The sequence below is a fragment of the Camelina sativa genome, chromosome 5, assembly GCF_030686135.1.
Source record: "Camelina sativa cultivar CO46 ecotype springtype chromosome 5, ASM3068613v1".
In the NCBI taxonomy this organism is placed as follows: Eukaryota; Viridiplantae; Streptophyta; class Magnoliopsida; order Brassicales; family Brassicaceae; genus Camelina; species Camelina sativa.
Window position 1 is genome coordinate 11,145,668 of NC_141884.1, and position 16,146 is coordinate 11,161,813.

Below are 16,146 nucleotides of genomic sequence, written 5' to 3' on the forward strand. Positions count from 1 at the left end.
ACCTTAAAACCCAAAATGAAGAAGAAGAAGAATAAGCCAACCTTGTGTTTTCTAAAAAAAAAATTCTCTCTCTTTCCTATTGAATCTATAGTTTAATTATCATCACTTATATAAGAAAATCAATATTGTATTAGTTATAATAAAATAAATTATGTTCTTATCCAAAATACAGAAAACAGAGTTCTTTCAAGCAAAAGAAATATATTTACTGGTTGACAAAAAAAGAGAAAAGAAATATATTTACTGCAATTTTGGAAATTTGGTATAGTCACTAAAAATTCTCGTTGCAACCAACGTATTTTTATTGAGATTAATTGTTTAGTATAACTTCGTGGCAACTAAACTTGTTTCCAAAGTCTAATTAGATCGACTAAAACCCTACATTTTGAACCCTATAAGTAAATATGTTTCGATATTCAGCATCTTTGGAACACTACGCCATGGCCTGACCTGTGGCGACAGACACTGAAATCACGCGTCTACAAGAACAGATCCAGCAGTTGGCAAAGGCGGTGGAAGCTCTCGCCCTGCAACGTAATCTTCCTGTGCACGTCAATGTCCAGCCACAAGAAGAATCTGATATTGGAGACAATCCTTTCGCTATCGTTGACCAGCATGGCAGCATGACGATTTGCAGTGGGAGCAGGGGTTAAAGCTTGGACTTCCGGAGTTTTGATGCAGCGCATCTTTGCTTTGATCACGCCTCCCATGAGTCTCGTTGTGATCAGGCCTCTTTACTATTTTCCGTTTTGGATTTCGTACTTTATACATTTAGATTAGCTTCTTAATTAACCTAGGGTTTTCTTTTGTGATCTTCTTATTTAAGGAGTCGTGAGACTGTTTTGTATGTAACTATTGATTATTGAATAAATAAGTTTTAAAATAACTTTGCCTAAAGCCTAGAGAGGAGGACTCTCAACCCTAAGAGCTTGTGTTCAAGCCCTGCAAGGAAGACTTGCAAAACCACGTCGATATCTCGACCCTATCCCTATTGCTTCTTCGTCAAGTCTTGGCGTTCTAAGCAAGATCCATTCGTGAATCCGAGTTCTCCCAGAGATCTAGAGTTCTCATCTGTTAATTAAGTTTCCGCTCTCTATCAAGTTTCATGGGCGACAATCAGCTAAAAAACTTGTTGACTGTATCTTCTCGGTCGAAGAGACTCTAAAGTCCAAATGCGTACCTTTGGAGAGACGTGTTCCTATCATTACAAGGCAATTTTGGGATTTTAATAAAATATTATATTATCTTATTAATTAGTTTTTATAAATATTATCTACTTGGAAAATATCTTCTAATCTAATTTGGAATTATAATCATCAATCTTAGTACCTTGGGTGATAGAAAAGCTAAGTGGTTTGCGGGAGAACCAATCAAGCCCAAGTGATATAGATAATTCACTATCTTAATTGTTTATATTCTTAGAAATGAATAAAGACTTTTAAGTAGACCAATCACATTGATAAAACCACTTTACCCTTGCCTCATTCTATAGACTTCACATCAGCTAATAATTTTTTTGCGTGCTTAAGTATAAGAACTATGTAGTTTGTTGCAATGTATGGCATGCTTGTTAGACTGTTACGGACTAATATCTATATTGCCCATTTTTTCATCATTCATAAATACTTTGTTTTCTTTATAACGCATGATATATAATTGTTTACCGAGTTTGCAACTGCAATATCAAAATTGTTTACCAAAAAATAGTAATTTATGTAAGCATAAGGAAGTTAAAAGGGAATTGTATCACTATTTATGTTGAAGTAAACAAAACCACTCAAGGAACAAAAAAAAAACTTAAAAGTCATAATCTCAAACGTTCGTACCGAATTGATAAAAGTAAGAAGTAGAACCAAAAGACAAACGGCTGAGAATCTATCAAACTAATATGAAAAGAGAAAGTATAGGAAGGACGCAGAGTCCAATCCAAACACTAGACTTTGAAGCTGCGCTAAGTGGAGCTGGTGACGGTCCCATCTGATACTGATGTGGAGCACTGTTAACCGGTGAATCAGCCAACGGTGAAGGTGACGAAGAAGAGCTTGGTGATCGGACCGGTCCAGGAACCGGAACAGCGACGGGTCCTAATGAGGCCGGTAAGACATGGATTTGAAGCTTCTGTCCCAAGTCGCAGTGACTAGGAGATCCGCATATGAAGTGTTGGAGTCCCGGTTTGGTTAGAATGATGGTATCAGAGCCGGTCTGGTATCTCGTTATCGGTTTAGTAGATTGACAGCTTGAAATCATTGTGAGTGACTTCAGTGACATCGTGGAAACAACTTTTTATGAAGTTTTGAGTTTTGTGTTGGTGAGAAGTTAAGAGAGCACTATGTTGTTTATATAGACCCGAGCTCTCGTTTAAAACAATCCTTATCCTTTTCCCTTTAGGAAGTTGACACTTTTGATATGTTTATTATATTTTGATAATTCCTAGTGATGATCTTTTTGTTAAAGTCCCCTTTTTAATTTCCCTTTTCCATATAAAAAGATAGATACAGTACAATATATTTAACTGATTTGCGCATCGTGTTTTAGTTTGATTATCCTTTTTTGTCTAACCTACTAGAATAGAATTGAGAACTCCCAAGTACAATCTAAATAATATTTTCAAATCCAATCTTATAATATTATAATTATTTTTAGGTTTATTATTTTAAAACACCTAAACGTAAAACATTATTAGAAGTCTTGCGTATCATACAACATTTTATATAACAATGAAATTTTAGTTTGATCATATTTTGTATTTAATGAGAGATTACAAATATTAATAGCTTCTAGATAAAAATAGAAACTCAATTTTTATTAATAAATATTAAACGTCCTGTTTTTTAAGGAAAACACAGGAAACAGAGTTATTTCAAGGAAACAAAATATATTTATTGCAATTTAGGAAATTTGGTATAGTCACTTTATAACGCATGATATATAATTAACTAATTGTTTGCCGAGTTTGCAATTGTACGTAATATCAAAATTATTTACCAAAAAAATAGAAATTTATGTGAACATACGGAAGTCAAAAATAAATTGGTGTCGCTTGTTATGTTGAAGTAAACAAAACCACTCAAGGAACAAAAAAAAACTTAAAACTCATAGTCTCAAACGTACGTACGGAACTGATAAAACTAAGAAGTAGAACCAAAAGCCAAAAGACAAAACGTCTGTGAATCTATCAAACTAATATGAAAATTAGAGAAAGTAAAGGAAGGACGCAGAGTCCGATCCAAACGCTAGACTTTGTAGCTGCGCTAAGTGGAGCTGGTGACGGTCCCATCTGATACTGTGGAGCACTGTTAACCGGTGAATCAGCCAACGGTGAACGTGACGAAGAAGAGCTTGGTGATCGAACCGGTCGAGGAACCGGAGCAGCGACAGGTCCTAATGAGGCTGGTAAGACATGGATTTGAAGCTTCTGTCCAAAATTGCAATGTCTAGGAAATCCGCATATGAAGTGTTGGATTCCTGGCTTGGTTAGAGCGATGGTATCAGAACCGGTCTGATATCTTGAAAGCGGTTTAGATGCTTCACACAACTTGAAATCATTGTGAGTGACTTCAGTGACGTCATGGAAATCTTTAGTGTATTCGAAGACCAAAGAATCTCCAACATGAAAAGTTTTTGAAGATGCCCATGCATCGTAATCAACGCTAATCGTCCATCCTTTGGAGTCACCAACTTTGTGAACGGTTCCTCCAATGGCACCTCCAAAAAGTGCAACAAGAATCAGCAAAGAAGTAAAGAAGACGTTGCTCTTGATCAAAGCCATGATGAATTGTTGTTTGAAACAAGAGAATTAACCAGAAACTAAAGAAAACAACTTTGTAAGAGATTTTATGAAGTTTTGAGTTTGGGTTGGTGAGAAGTTAAGAGAGCGCTATGTTGTTTATATAGAGACCTAAGGTCTCGTTTAAAACAATCCTTTTCTCTTTAGAAATTGGGTTGACAATTTTTATATATTTTCTTAACCAAAAAAATATAGTATATTTTGATAATTCCTATTTCCTAGTGATGTATTTTTTAAGGTCTTTTCTAATTGGCGTTTTCCATATAAAAAGATCAATTCAATATATATGTTACTGATTTGTGCATTGTGTTTTTGTTTGATTTTCCTTTTTTTGTCTAACCTACTAGAATTGACTCCTAATAACCTGTTGTTAAAAAAAAAGGTTTAGGTTGACCAAAAAACAAAAGCTTTAGTCTTCTTAATTAAAAGTTAAAATAATCTATATTCATGATTAAAATTTAAAAAGATAAACTAATGTAAGTTTTATTATTAGTCCCAAGTCCGAACCAAAAAAAAGAAAACTGAGATTCAAACAAAATCAAAATATTGTTATTAATCTTTTCTTATCAAAGACTTGGTCAAGGTCCCCAGATTTTTTTTTTTTACCGTGATCGAAGTGTATATTTTATACATAGTTAATAATATATATCTATATAAAAAGATTCAAAAGTTATTATACTATCTAAAAAAAAATCCAATCTTATAATATTATTTTTAGGTTTATGACTTTAAAACACCTAAATGTAAAACATTATTAGAAGTCTTGCGTATCATATATCATTTTATATAAAAATGAAATTTTAATTTGATCAAATTTTGTATTTAATGAGATATTATTAATAGCTAATAGCTTCTAGATAAAAATAGAAACACGATTTTTATTAATAAAACTAAAGGTCATGTTCTTATCCAAAATACAGAAAACATATTTATTTTTTTTGTCAACATAGTACAAGATCAGCTAAACGAACCAATTGGAAGGAAAATTGTTAACATAGGTAATTTGATGCTTTCTACTCTAGCATGACGCACTAGCTTATCCGCTTTACCAGTCCGTGATCAGGGGACGAAGACTATAAAGAAACAGATAAATTCATCCTTATCAACTTCTATCTCATCCAAATAAGACTTGAATGCAGCCCACTTAGTAGGCGAAGACACCATCTTCACTAAGTCAGAACAATCAGTAAGAAAGACGACATTCTGATTATCCGCTCCAATCATACACCGCATTGCTCAAACTAGAGCTTCTACCTCTACATGTAGGGGGAAAAGACTCCTTCGGAGATTCGCTGCACCCATAGTGGGAGAGTCCCCTGTAGGGGAAATGCAGTACCATCTTCTACCATCATACTGGTCGGTCGCCTTCCAAGATCCATCCACAAAACATCGATAACTGGTTGCATACCTATTAATCACCAAATCTGTGGTTACCCTAGAACCAGAACCCGGTCGATACCCACCTTGTGGAAGGTCCCCCAAAGAATCATCCTACGCCGAAAACCAACCCTTAGTTTCTTCCTCGGCGAGGCACAAAATTGCTAGTGGGTTAGAATCCAGATTACTAAAAAGTTTATCATTCTGAGCCTTCCAAATATACCATAGAATCTATGGATAGATATCCGCCGAAAAAATCTGTTGGAATCTTTAGAACAAAGAGTCCATGTTGGCATAGATAGACTCAGAGGGATGGTCGTGAAGATGGTTAATCAATCCGTCACGATGTGTACCCAGAAACCGACGACGAGGCTGATGGTCGTGAAGATGGTCAAGTGAGAATGCGAACACCCATTCTTCATGGTGATGGGATAATGTATAAAGGCCAAAAATTCTACAATGGAATCTCGTTCAAGGAGTGTGTCACCGACTATGCACTGCTAACAGGTTCCAATCTGAAGCAATACAGGTATGATAGAGATGCAATCGGGTTTAAATGTATTGGTGCTAAGGGGAAATGTGGGTGGCAAGTGTATGCTGCATCTCTCGGTGATGATCCTTTCTGGAGGATTACATTGTACAAGGATAAACATATATGTATCCCTAATGGAGAGTGTGCGATGTTTTCGGTCCCAGTGATAGCTAGGATATTTCTTGATAAGATTAGGGAAGAACCAGAGTATTACATGCCTGCCAAGATGGAAAAGATTGTAATGGAGAAGTGGAAGATATCAGTTACAAGGCCTCAATGTCAAGCTTCTAGGAGAAAGGCACTGGGATGGATCTCATTGGAGTATGATACTCAGTTTGCACGTCTCCGAGATTATGGTGCCGAGATTATGGAATCAAATCCAGGATCTGTGTGGATATTGATACCGTGAAGAATGATGCTAGTGAGGATGTCTTCAACTAGTTTTATGTTTGTTTTGATTTTCTTAGAAAAACATGGAAAGCTAGTTGTAGGCCACTAATAGGAGTTGATGGGTGCTTCTTAAAAGAAAAGATTAAAGGGCAGTTATTAGCGACATTAGGCAGAGATGCAGACAATGCTATTTATCCAATAGCATGGAGCGTTGTTCAAGTCGAGAACACAGATAATTTGCAATGGTTTGTGAATAGGTTGAAGATTGATCTAGACTTAGGAGATGGAGATGGTTACATTATTATGTCATATCGGCAAAAGGTATATGTTCCGTTTGTATTTGTTAAGCTCTAGCATAATTATGTTTTATGAAGTTGTAGCATAATCATGCGGTTTCTGTTTCAGGGTTTGATAAAAGCTATTGAGTTAGAGTTACCAATGGTGGAGCATCGAAAATGTGTTAGGCACATTTATGGGAACCTGAAGAAGATTCATCCTAGTAAAAAGCTTTTGAAGAAACATCTCTAGGATCTGGCTTGGAGCTACAACATCACCGAATATGATCAAAACTTGGAGAGGATCCACGCATACGACTCAAAGGTGCATGAAGACAAAGCCAAAGACTTGGTGCAGGGCCTTTCACAAGCTTGGAAATTACTGTGAAGGTGTTGAGAACCACTCCATAGAGTCCTTCAACAATACCATCAACAAGGCAAGAGAAAAACCATTTGTGGCTATGTTAGAGATGGTTAGAAAGCTTGTCATGGTTTGGATTGCTAAACGATCTGCCCTTTCTCATGATCACAAAGGTTAGTTATTTCGATTTGTGTGTTAGGCATTGTTTTGATTTGTTAACATTGTTTTGATTCGTTAACATTGTTTTGATTTGTACTCCTTATATCAAACGGTTCCTTGCTAAAGAACATGAAAAAGCTTCTGAGTGCTACCACAAATGGGATGTATGAAGTCCAGCTGGGTTATGACAAGCATCGAGTCTGTTTGAGAACAATGAAGTGTACCTGCATGAAGTATCAAATATGTGGAATCCCATGTGAACATGCATATGGAGTTATAATTAAGAAAACATTGGAACCTGAAGATTATGTGTGTGAATGGTTCAGAACCTTTAAATGGCAGCAGAATTACAACGAAGGCTTGATTCCACTAAGAGGTCCACGCTTTTGGCCTTCTATTGGCGGTGATGATGTGCATGCACCACCTCCTAAAGAGGGAGAATCTACCTTCCAAAGAGGGAGAATTTACTAAGGCAGACAAGAAGAGGAAGAAGGGGGTTAATGAGTCGCCTACCAAGAAGAAACCAAAAGAGAAGAAAAGGATCGTGCACTGTGGGGTTTGTGGTGCAGCTGACCATAACCGTAGGTTCAATCAGAAGAAAAATGCAACACATGTTAGATTTGTGTTATACATAATCATATGGTTTGATTTTGTTGGCTCGGATGAGTCTGATTGTTGGTTTTAAATGTAGGCTACTCAAGGTGAACCTTCTCAAGGGACTTTGACTCAAGAGAACTAATGGTGTCGCGTCAAGGAGATGTACGAGTAGGAGTAGAAGGATAATTGGCAATGGCATGAAAGAGAATCACAAGGAGGACTGGTCTGTTTTTGTAAGTATGGTCTTATTGTGATTAACTCTTAATGATGTCTTTTTGGAACCTTATTGATGTCTTTTGGTCTTTTGGAACCTTATTGATGTCTTTTGTTATTGATGAACCTATGTAAGTTTCTTAGAACCATAATATCAGTATTTTGTAACCATAACCATTGACAACAACATCCATTACAAGAACATAATTTTGTCATACAACCAAACACAAGATCATCATACACCCAACCAAACAAGATCATACACCCAACCAAACAAGATCATACAACCTTACTGATGTTACACTAGCTCATCCTGCTATCTTAAATAGACCAAACATGATTATACAGCCAAAAACTGTCACAACTATCATCATCTTCATCCTTGATCTCAATTCTGATTTTGCATCTTCAACCCTCTCAAATAGCTCTTTCTCAAGCTCCATTTTCATTTTCTTCTCAATCTCCATTTCCATTTGTAGTTTTGCAGTGTGAAGAGTCAGAGACTCTACCTCATCCAATAGTGCCTCATTGACCCACTTGAAGTAGTGGTCATCGTTCATAAGCTATCAAGCAGCAATCACAACAATGAAAACAAATTCAACATATCATAAAGGTGTATACTCACATATGTACCTTCTTCGCAGCTGCATACCCACAGCGGAAGTATCGTCGACAAAGATTTGTGTCTGATTTCAAATTTTTGGCCACGATCACTTCTCCACACCAACATCTCTTAGGCACACCAAAACTTTACCTCGCCCTCTATCTCGGACATTTGATGCACAACTCGAAGCTCCAGAGACATTGCTCATGATTTCCAGAACTTAATTTAGGAGAATTTGATTTTTTAGGGTTTATACATTCAATATTTGGGGATTTTCGTTTTAAGACAAAGAACATCAATCGGGTCGGGTTGTTTTTTTTACTCGGGTTTTAAATTTGTTTCAAACCGGGTTTAGGGGGTTTCTACCTGGTTAAGTTCGTAAACCGTCAAAACCCAGATTAGGGGGAAATGGCATGAGAACTATCATCTCGCGGGGAATTAGATTTACAATAGTTTATAGGGGGATACACAGGACGAGATTTAAGTTCCGCGTAGACGTGGTACGATGCCATAGTTATGGGGGGGGGGAAATAGGACGTGTTTCCCTACTAGAATATAACAAGGTCCACCGGCTAGTGAATCAGACACACAAGGTTCGTCTTCTCATCTCTGATTTAGTGCACGTCGTTTATTTTTTTTCTCGTCTCTCCCTTGTTTCACCTACCGTCTCTCTCTTTCTCGCATCACAGCGACTGCTCAATTTGCGATTAGGTTCGGATTCAACTTGAATTAAACTTTAATTAGTCTCTGTATCTACTCAATTTCCTCTGATGTTTGGGCGATAGATGAGTCTTAATGTTTTGTAAAATCTTTGTTACTACTACTGTGATTTTTGATTTTTTGGATAAGATCTTGGATTGATTTACGATATCTACCAATTCTGGTGAGAGCTTGTCAGAATATGAATCATGTGACTGATGGAAGAAGAGCTAATTGCAACCTCGCTTGTCTTGGTGTTTAGAAACCCCGTCCTCCTACTTTTCCTAGACATGATTTTCTACTCTCTCTCTTTCTCTATCTAGAATGCAATGGAAACTAGCTTTAGGTTGATTGAAAAAATTCTGATCTTTTTGGATCTTGTTACTTGATTAGCACGTGAAAGAGTCAATCATATTGATTAATCATTCATTAATAAAGAAACTTGATTTTGCAGGAGCAGGGAGATTCAGATCACCAGGATCAGGAGTAGGATTCGTTGCTCCTTCTCCTCAGTTTCGAGCCTCTTCTTCTTACTCTGCTTTTGTTCATCAGCAGCAACAACAACAGCAGACTGGTCAATTCCCATTACCTTACCCTACTGCTTACGGGTAAGCGTAATAATCACATCAATAACAATCGATCTTGGTTAATGTGTGTAGCAAAGCCTAAAAGAAATGTTCTGCAGATTTGCTGGTTATTCTTAAGAGGGAATGTACCCAATGTTAGATTACTTTCATAGATCTTTCACAGTGTGACTTGTTTCCATTTCACTAATTTATCATTGAAGTTCTTTTGTATATGTTTTTGGGTTGTAGAACTACTACAATCATCAATTCATCATCTTTATGGAGGACACCAGTTTTCACCATATGTGGGACATCCATCATCAGGATCAACAGGATTGTACCATGGCTATTATCCATTCTATGCTCAATACAACACAGCACAAAGTAGCAATCAAGCACAAGCTCAACATCATCAAGGTTTCAGCTTTCAATACACTTCTCCACCACTTCCTCCTCTGCTGCAATATCCTTACTTGCCTCACCAGCAACACTTTAGTTCTCAGCAGCAATTCAGCTCTCAGCAGCAGCCTCCGTCTCTAGTCCTCTCCCTCCCAACCTCTCTAGCTCTATCATTGCCATCATCTTCATCACCACTCTCTACAACTTCCACTTCAGGTTTGATTTCACAACTCAAAATCTTAATTGAAAAACCACTCAACACATTGTTTTGAATCATGCTTGATTGTAATGTTTTGTTGCGTATTATTTAGCTGCAACAACAGCAGCAACAAAAACAGTAGTTATAACTACAACGACAATGCAGCATCAGCAACTGAAATAAGCAGCACCGAAAATGGCCATGAAGCAATAACAACATCAACCATCAAGATAGAAGATGGATTCAGTACTACTACAATAGCCAAAGCAAGGGACAAACTTCAGTGTACACTAATATTCATCGATCTCTCCAGCAACGTTTCTAGAAACATTCATTCATCGGTCTTAGGAGTCTAGAATCTTAATATTATAATGATTAAGCAACCTTATAGGAGTTTTCTAGTGGAAGACTGATTTTGTTTAAAATTGTTAGTGAGTTACTTTGATTAGTTTAATATTACTTATATGATTAGTTTAATTATGAGCAACTTAATATGAGTTGCTTTAGTGGAGATGGTATAAAACCATTTCCACTTGTGTTTTTCTTTGAATTGATCACTAATTAAATATTAATAAAAGAGGAGAGATGATGAGAAAAATAAGGAGAGAAAATAAAAATGTTTCTCATGTAAGCATTTGTAGAAACGTTTATGAACAGTTGACTAATTATTAATGCAGTAAATTATGTTTTGAATTAATCTTTAAATAAATAATAATATTATATTAAAATAATTAAAATAATATATATTGAACAACTCTCTTTAATTCTAATTGGTCATAAGACCATCTTTATTGGTTATCTTCTAATAAGTGTCTTAAAATAAAATAAATATAAAAATTAAAGACACTCTTAATTTTGGGATCTAAAATGTCTTCCTACAGACACAACTTTGAACTTATTCACACATTTAAATATACTCTTATGTTTTTTATTTTATTATTTATATTTTATAGACACCCTCGTAAAATGAGGGATGTGGATGCTCTAATTGTTTCTTCTATAATATGACAACAAAAAAACTATGTTAGGAAGCGATTCTTGTAACCAACGGAAGGAAAATGCTGGCGTTTGTTAGAAGCGATTCTCTTCTGCAGTCTCTTGTCGTTCAAGACAACGAAAGGAAAATGCTGATCCACATATTTTTCTACTAGTGAAATTCAAGTTTCTATTTTTATTCAAAGATTTAACAAAAATGTAACAAAGTCTACAAATCTCTAAACAAAATCAATCAACTACAACAAGCGACATATACTCATCTTTAGATATAGCAGCCTCCATGATCGTTATGGGATCAATCTTTATGCGTTTAATCTCTCCATCATTTTCCAAGAACATTTTAATCATATTCTGGGAAAATCCACTAACCAAAGCCACTCCTTTCTTGTTTCCAAGCACCGGCGTTGATCTCGAATGCCTCAGGTTCCAAAACACAATCTCCGGCACAGCTTCTCCGTACCCTTTCTCTATGTACTTGCTCACAATCACCTCATAATCTGTTTCCCATCCATTACTCGGAGGTGACGTCCTTCCCCATCTATTATACGAAGAAGTCGAAGTCGACGCTTGATCAAATTCCATATCACTGAACACAAACACCCTCTTGATCATCTCTTCCGGCTTCAGCTTCCCTTGCACGGCAACTTCAAGAATCAAATCAAATACCTTCTGAAAATCAGTGTTCATATCCCATTGCATATCCCTCACAAACTCTGTTTTTGATCTCAAATCGTCTCCTTTCACCAAATGCAGTTCTGGATTTTCGCTGAAGGTTATAAGCTTCCCTCTCCATGGCTCTTCTGATAGCTCAGAGACGAGCAAACCAAGCGCGACGGAAACATCTATTGGATCACCACTCATAGACCCCGAAACGTCACAGATGGCCATGCAATTCGTCAAAGAACCTTTTTCTTTAAGATCATCAACCATTCGTTTCCATTGCAGCTCAGCGACTTGTCCACCGTCTCCGCCATTTAAACCTCTTATTATCTCGTGAGGTAACACAGCCCCGGCGGCTAACTTTGTTTTCCCCATCTCCGCATCTTTAAGGTATTGCTGAAACCTCTTTGCGACGTGTTTCAAGAAAATCTCCTTGTACGACTTCATCGCCACAGAAGCAACACGGTTATACGGAAGATATTTCCAATATTTTGCTCCCATGTATACTTCAGGGAGTTGAAGAGTTCTACGGAGGGGAACAAGAACTTGTTTCCTTAGCCGATCACGAACTCTGTACGCATAGTGAGCATCTTCTACGCCTTCGTATTCCGGGAATAACTCTTTGGGAAACACCTTCCTGGCAATGCTCTCGCAGAGAAGAGTTGCTTTGTCGAACGAAGAATCAAGCGATGGACACCATTTAGCCGCTAGAGAGACTTCGTTTCGTTGGCCTGATGTCAAAAATTTTAGGTCTCTCCTTAGCTGATTTGCGAATAGATCAGACACACGTTCATGGAGAAACCTATAGTCTGGATCGTTAGTATATCTTGTAAATGCCTTCTTCCCCATTGAAACCTTCTTTTGCTTGCGCGCCAAGCTTGCTTTGGCTTTCTCCTCTTGGTTTTTCCTCTCTGCGTTCGCTATCCTCTTCTGCCTCGTTGCTACCGGCCTGAATGTAAAACCACGGCGACCCCTTCCGCGACCCCTCCCACGACCACGACCAAAACCACGACCACGACCAAAAACACGACTAGAAAATCGAGCTCTTCTACGTCGCGCTGCTGCGTCTATCGTATCGATCCATTCCGAATTCTGGATATTGCGGATTTCAGATCCTTGTAAAAGCCGGTAAAGAATCTCCGGGAAATCTTTAAAATATCCAAATTTGGAGATGGACTCGAGGTTACAAGCTAGGGTTTTGGGATGGCGACTATGGAGCCACAAGGCCGCCGTGTAAAACCCTTCCTTGTCAGATTTTCCAGTGCCACGGACTCCACGAAGGTTACAGATAAGCTTGAGAGTGGTTAAGGCGTCGTGGCTCCAAGCCTCCTGTAGGCGCTTCTCCAGAGGAGCCTTGGGCGTGGAGGGAACAACGTGGAAGAAGAAGTCGAGGCAGGGGTTGCCTGAGGAGAGGTACGTGGCGGATCTATTCTCAGTATAGCCCATCTGAGGTGAAATTTTTTTTACTTTTGGCGGTTTAACAGGTCTAACAGATTTGACGACGGCGTTGGCTTTAGTTGATTTCCTGACGTTTGAGACCTTTGCGACGCTGGGACGACAAGTGTCGATGTTTTTGAGGAGAGCGGCGAGGTACGTGGTGGGTCTATCCTCGGTGTGTCCCGTCGGTGGTGGAGTGTTGACGTTTGAGACCACTGCGTTCACTATAGCTGGATTGCTGGGGCCAGAAGCTGTGATGGGTTTTGTGATCGGTTTGGTGTTGGGATTTCTGATGGGTTGTGTGTTGGGTTTTGCGCGGGGTTGTGTGAGGGGAGCGTAGGAGTCTCGTATCTCGGGTGGACCAAGCAACGAAGAAGCCATGGTTATTTAGGGAATGATGAGACAATCTGTCGAGAGAAGGAAGAGAGTTGAGGTACTTGAGGATTGGAATTGAGAATAAGAGCGATATTTAATAAAGAAGGCTGTACCTAATATTTATACAAGTACATAAGCACCGACTAACCTAGGTAGGGTTACCTAAAGTTGTTACAAAGTATAAGGTAATTAATGTACTGAAGATACGAGAATATCGGAGATGAAATGTTCCGAGATATTTTTGATCAGAAACTTGATTCAGTAGCTTGGGGATCAAGTTCTCTATAAATAAAGACTATTTATTTTAATTAGTAAATAAATTACTTTGTTACATATCTTTTTTAAATGGAGAATAATGTTTATCTAATATCTTACATTTATCTTAAAATAAATAATATGCATCTTTCTATATATATATATAAGACTAAAAGATGAAATACATTATATTATTATAAGGTTTATAATTAATGAAATCGAAAATTAAATAAATATTTTATTAATTTTATGTTTATGCATGCTTTTATAAAATTTAACAGAATTATAATTTAATTTAATTTATTGCATGATTTATTTTTCATATAAGCAAAGCAATGGAGAGTTAGTAACTTTCATGATACATGTGTTATGTTTATCAATTAGATTTTAAAACATATAAGAAGATCATTTATATAATAAATTACAAATTCTAAAAGTTAGTGGATTATATTATTTTTGGTAAAGATATATAAAAATATATAAACAAAAAGGTAACTTTACAATAAATTACAAATCCTAAAATTAAAAGGATTACAATTACTTCAACTAGGACTCAGACCCCCTCTTGCTAATAAACTTTCCGGCCTCATATAAGAATGGAAAACTGGAGGAAGTATTTTAGAAAAAAGTAAATAAATTTAAAATTTAAAATTATACATTATGAAATCATTTAAATGTAATAGTATAGTTTGAATACATAAACATTAAACATAAACTGTTACTAAAAACACAACCATCAAAATGAAAACTTATAAAACAAAAAATATTATGTATAATATACGCAACTTTGCAAAAAACATTGTTTAAATTATTATAAATATATAAGATATTTTATGAAGAATTATGCTAAAGAGCTACAATTAAAAACATCATTATGACAAAGTGATCCTAACTGAGAATATTGAACTAATGATTGTAATGAGTAAATGTAATTTTCTATTAAATAATTATAATTAAAAATGTATTTAATAATGAGTGAAATTGTATCAAAGAAAAATTAAAATTAAAATACACAATTTTTAAAAAGAAAATAAAATAAATTTTAAATATTAAAATAGTTTTTAACAAAAAGTTACTATAAGTAGACACAACTGTAAATTCTATAGTAAATTTTATTAAATTTCTATATGTGACAACCCGTCTGTGGACCCCACTAGCCTCACTGCTAGTTGTCCCCATAGGTTGGCCCTGCAGGGCATCGATCCTAACACATCAATGTGGATATCCCAATCCACCAGTAGGTTATTGGTGCGCCAGGCGTTCCTTGAACCATGGTCCCCACCCTTTAACAACCTTCCCACAGGACAAGCTGTCACCAATTGACCTAGTGGGATCCACGGACGGGTTGTCACATAAAAATCGGATCAATTGGTGACAGCTTGTCCTGTGAGAAGGTTGTTAAAGGGTGGAGACCAGGGTTCAAGGAACGCCTGGCGCACCAATAACCTACTGGTGGATTGAGATATCCACAGTGATGGGTTATGATCGATGCCCTGCAGGATCAGCCTATGGAGACAACTAGCAGTGAGGCTAGTGGGGTCCACGGACGGGTTGTCACACTATATTGCTATAATCATTTCTAAAAATTTAGTTAGATTATAGAATAAAATTGAATAATAGATATTAATATTCAATTATTTAGATTCAACATAAAACGGAAAATTTGTTTCAACGAACAATGATTTGTCAGTTATTGATGAAGAGACAAATATATAGAAAGTTCAAAAGACTTGACTATTTAAATAGACACACCTATTAGAACGAAAAGTTGTGATGAAAAAATATAAATAAAATATAACAAAAAGACACAACTGTAAAATGAACAGATACAACTGTTTGGATTTATTAAAAAAACAAATAAAAACAATTTTTCACAAAAAATACTACAATAAGTCGTAACTGTTGTTCGTATTTATTCAGATTTTTTTTAAAAAAGTTACGATTAATAAACGCAACTGTAAATTCCAGATTAAGTTTTATTAAATTTCTCTATTGTTATAATCATTTCTAAAATTTTGTTATAATTATAGAATAACGTTGAATATTAGATATTAATATTCAGTTATTTAGATTCAACATAAAAAAAAATTTATTTCAACAAATTTGTAAGTTACTGATGAAGAGACAAATATAAAGAGAGTTCAAAAGACATGACTATTTCAATAGACACACGTCAGTGGCATCACAGATCTATTAGAATGAAAAGTTGTGATAAAAAAATAAAAATAAAACATAGTAAAAAAGACACAACTCTACATAGATGTG

The 16,146-nt window shown here is 36.2% G+C and overlaps 3 protein-coding genes and 3 pseudogenes across 3 annotated transcripts; 3 read left to right on the plus strand and 3 right to left on the minus strand.

The window, feature by feature from the left end:
* Nucleotides 1-1,878: 1,878 nt before the first annotated feature.
* On the minus strand, nucleotides 1,879-2,268 carry LOC104789134 (uncharacterized). The gene has a single exon (XM_010514875.1). It carries the CDS (start codon nucleotides 2,266-2,268, stop codon nucleotides 1,879-1,881), a length of 390 nt encoding a protein of 129 aa, XP_010513177.1.
* A 907-nt stretch (nucleotides 2,269-3,175) lies between these two features.
* On the minus strand, nucleotides 3,176-3,812 carry LOC104789135 (mavicyanin pseudogene; annotated as a pseudogene).
* Nucleotides 3,813-5,565: 1,753 nt separating this feature from the next.
* LOC147943558 (uncharacterized) lies at nucleotides 5,566-6,614 on the plus strand. The gene is made up of 3 exons (XM_087512276.1): nucleotides 5,566-6,101; nucleotides 6,164-6,407; nucleotides 6,492-6,614. Exons 1-3 carry the CDS (start codon nucleotides 5,566-5,568, stop codon nucleotides 6,612-6,614), a joined length of 903 nt encoding a protein of 300 aa, XP_087368402.1.
* A 429-nt stretch (nucleotides 6,615-7,043) lies between these two features.
* Nucleotides 7,044-7,620, plus strand: LOC147943559 (uncharacterized; annotated as a pseudogene).
* A 1,460-nt stretch (nucleotides 7,621-9,080) lies between these two features.
* Nucleotides 9,081-10,514, plus strand: LOC147943560 (uncharacterized; annotated as a pseudogene).
* Nucleotides 10,515-11,297: 783 nt separating this feature from the next.
* Nucleotides 11,298-13,940, minus strand: LOC147943561 (uncharacterized). Its single transcript, XM_087449922.1, has one exon. The coding sequence runs from the start codon at nucleotides 13,630-13,632 to the stop codon at nucleotides 11,383-11,385; it is 2,250 nt and encodes a 749-aa protein (XP_087306048.1). The 5' UTR covers nucleotides 13,633-13,940; the 3' UTR covers nucleotides 11,298-11,382.
* Nucleotides 13,941-16,146: the final 2,206 nt, after the last annotated feature.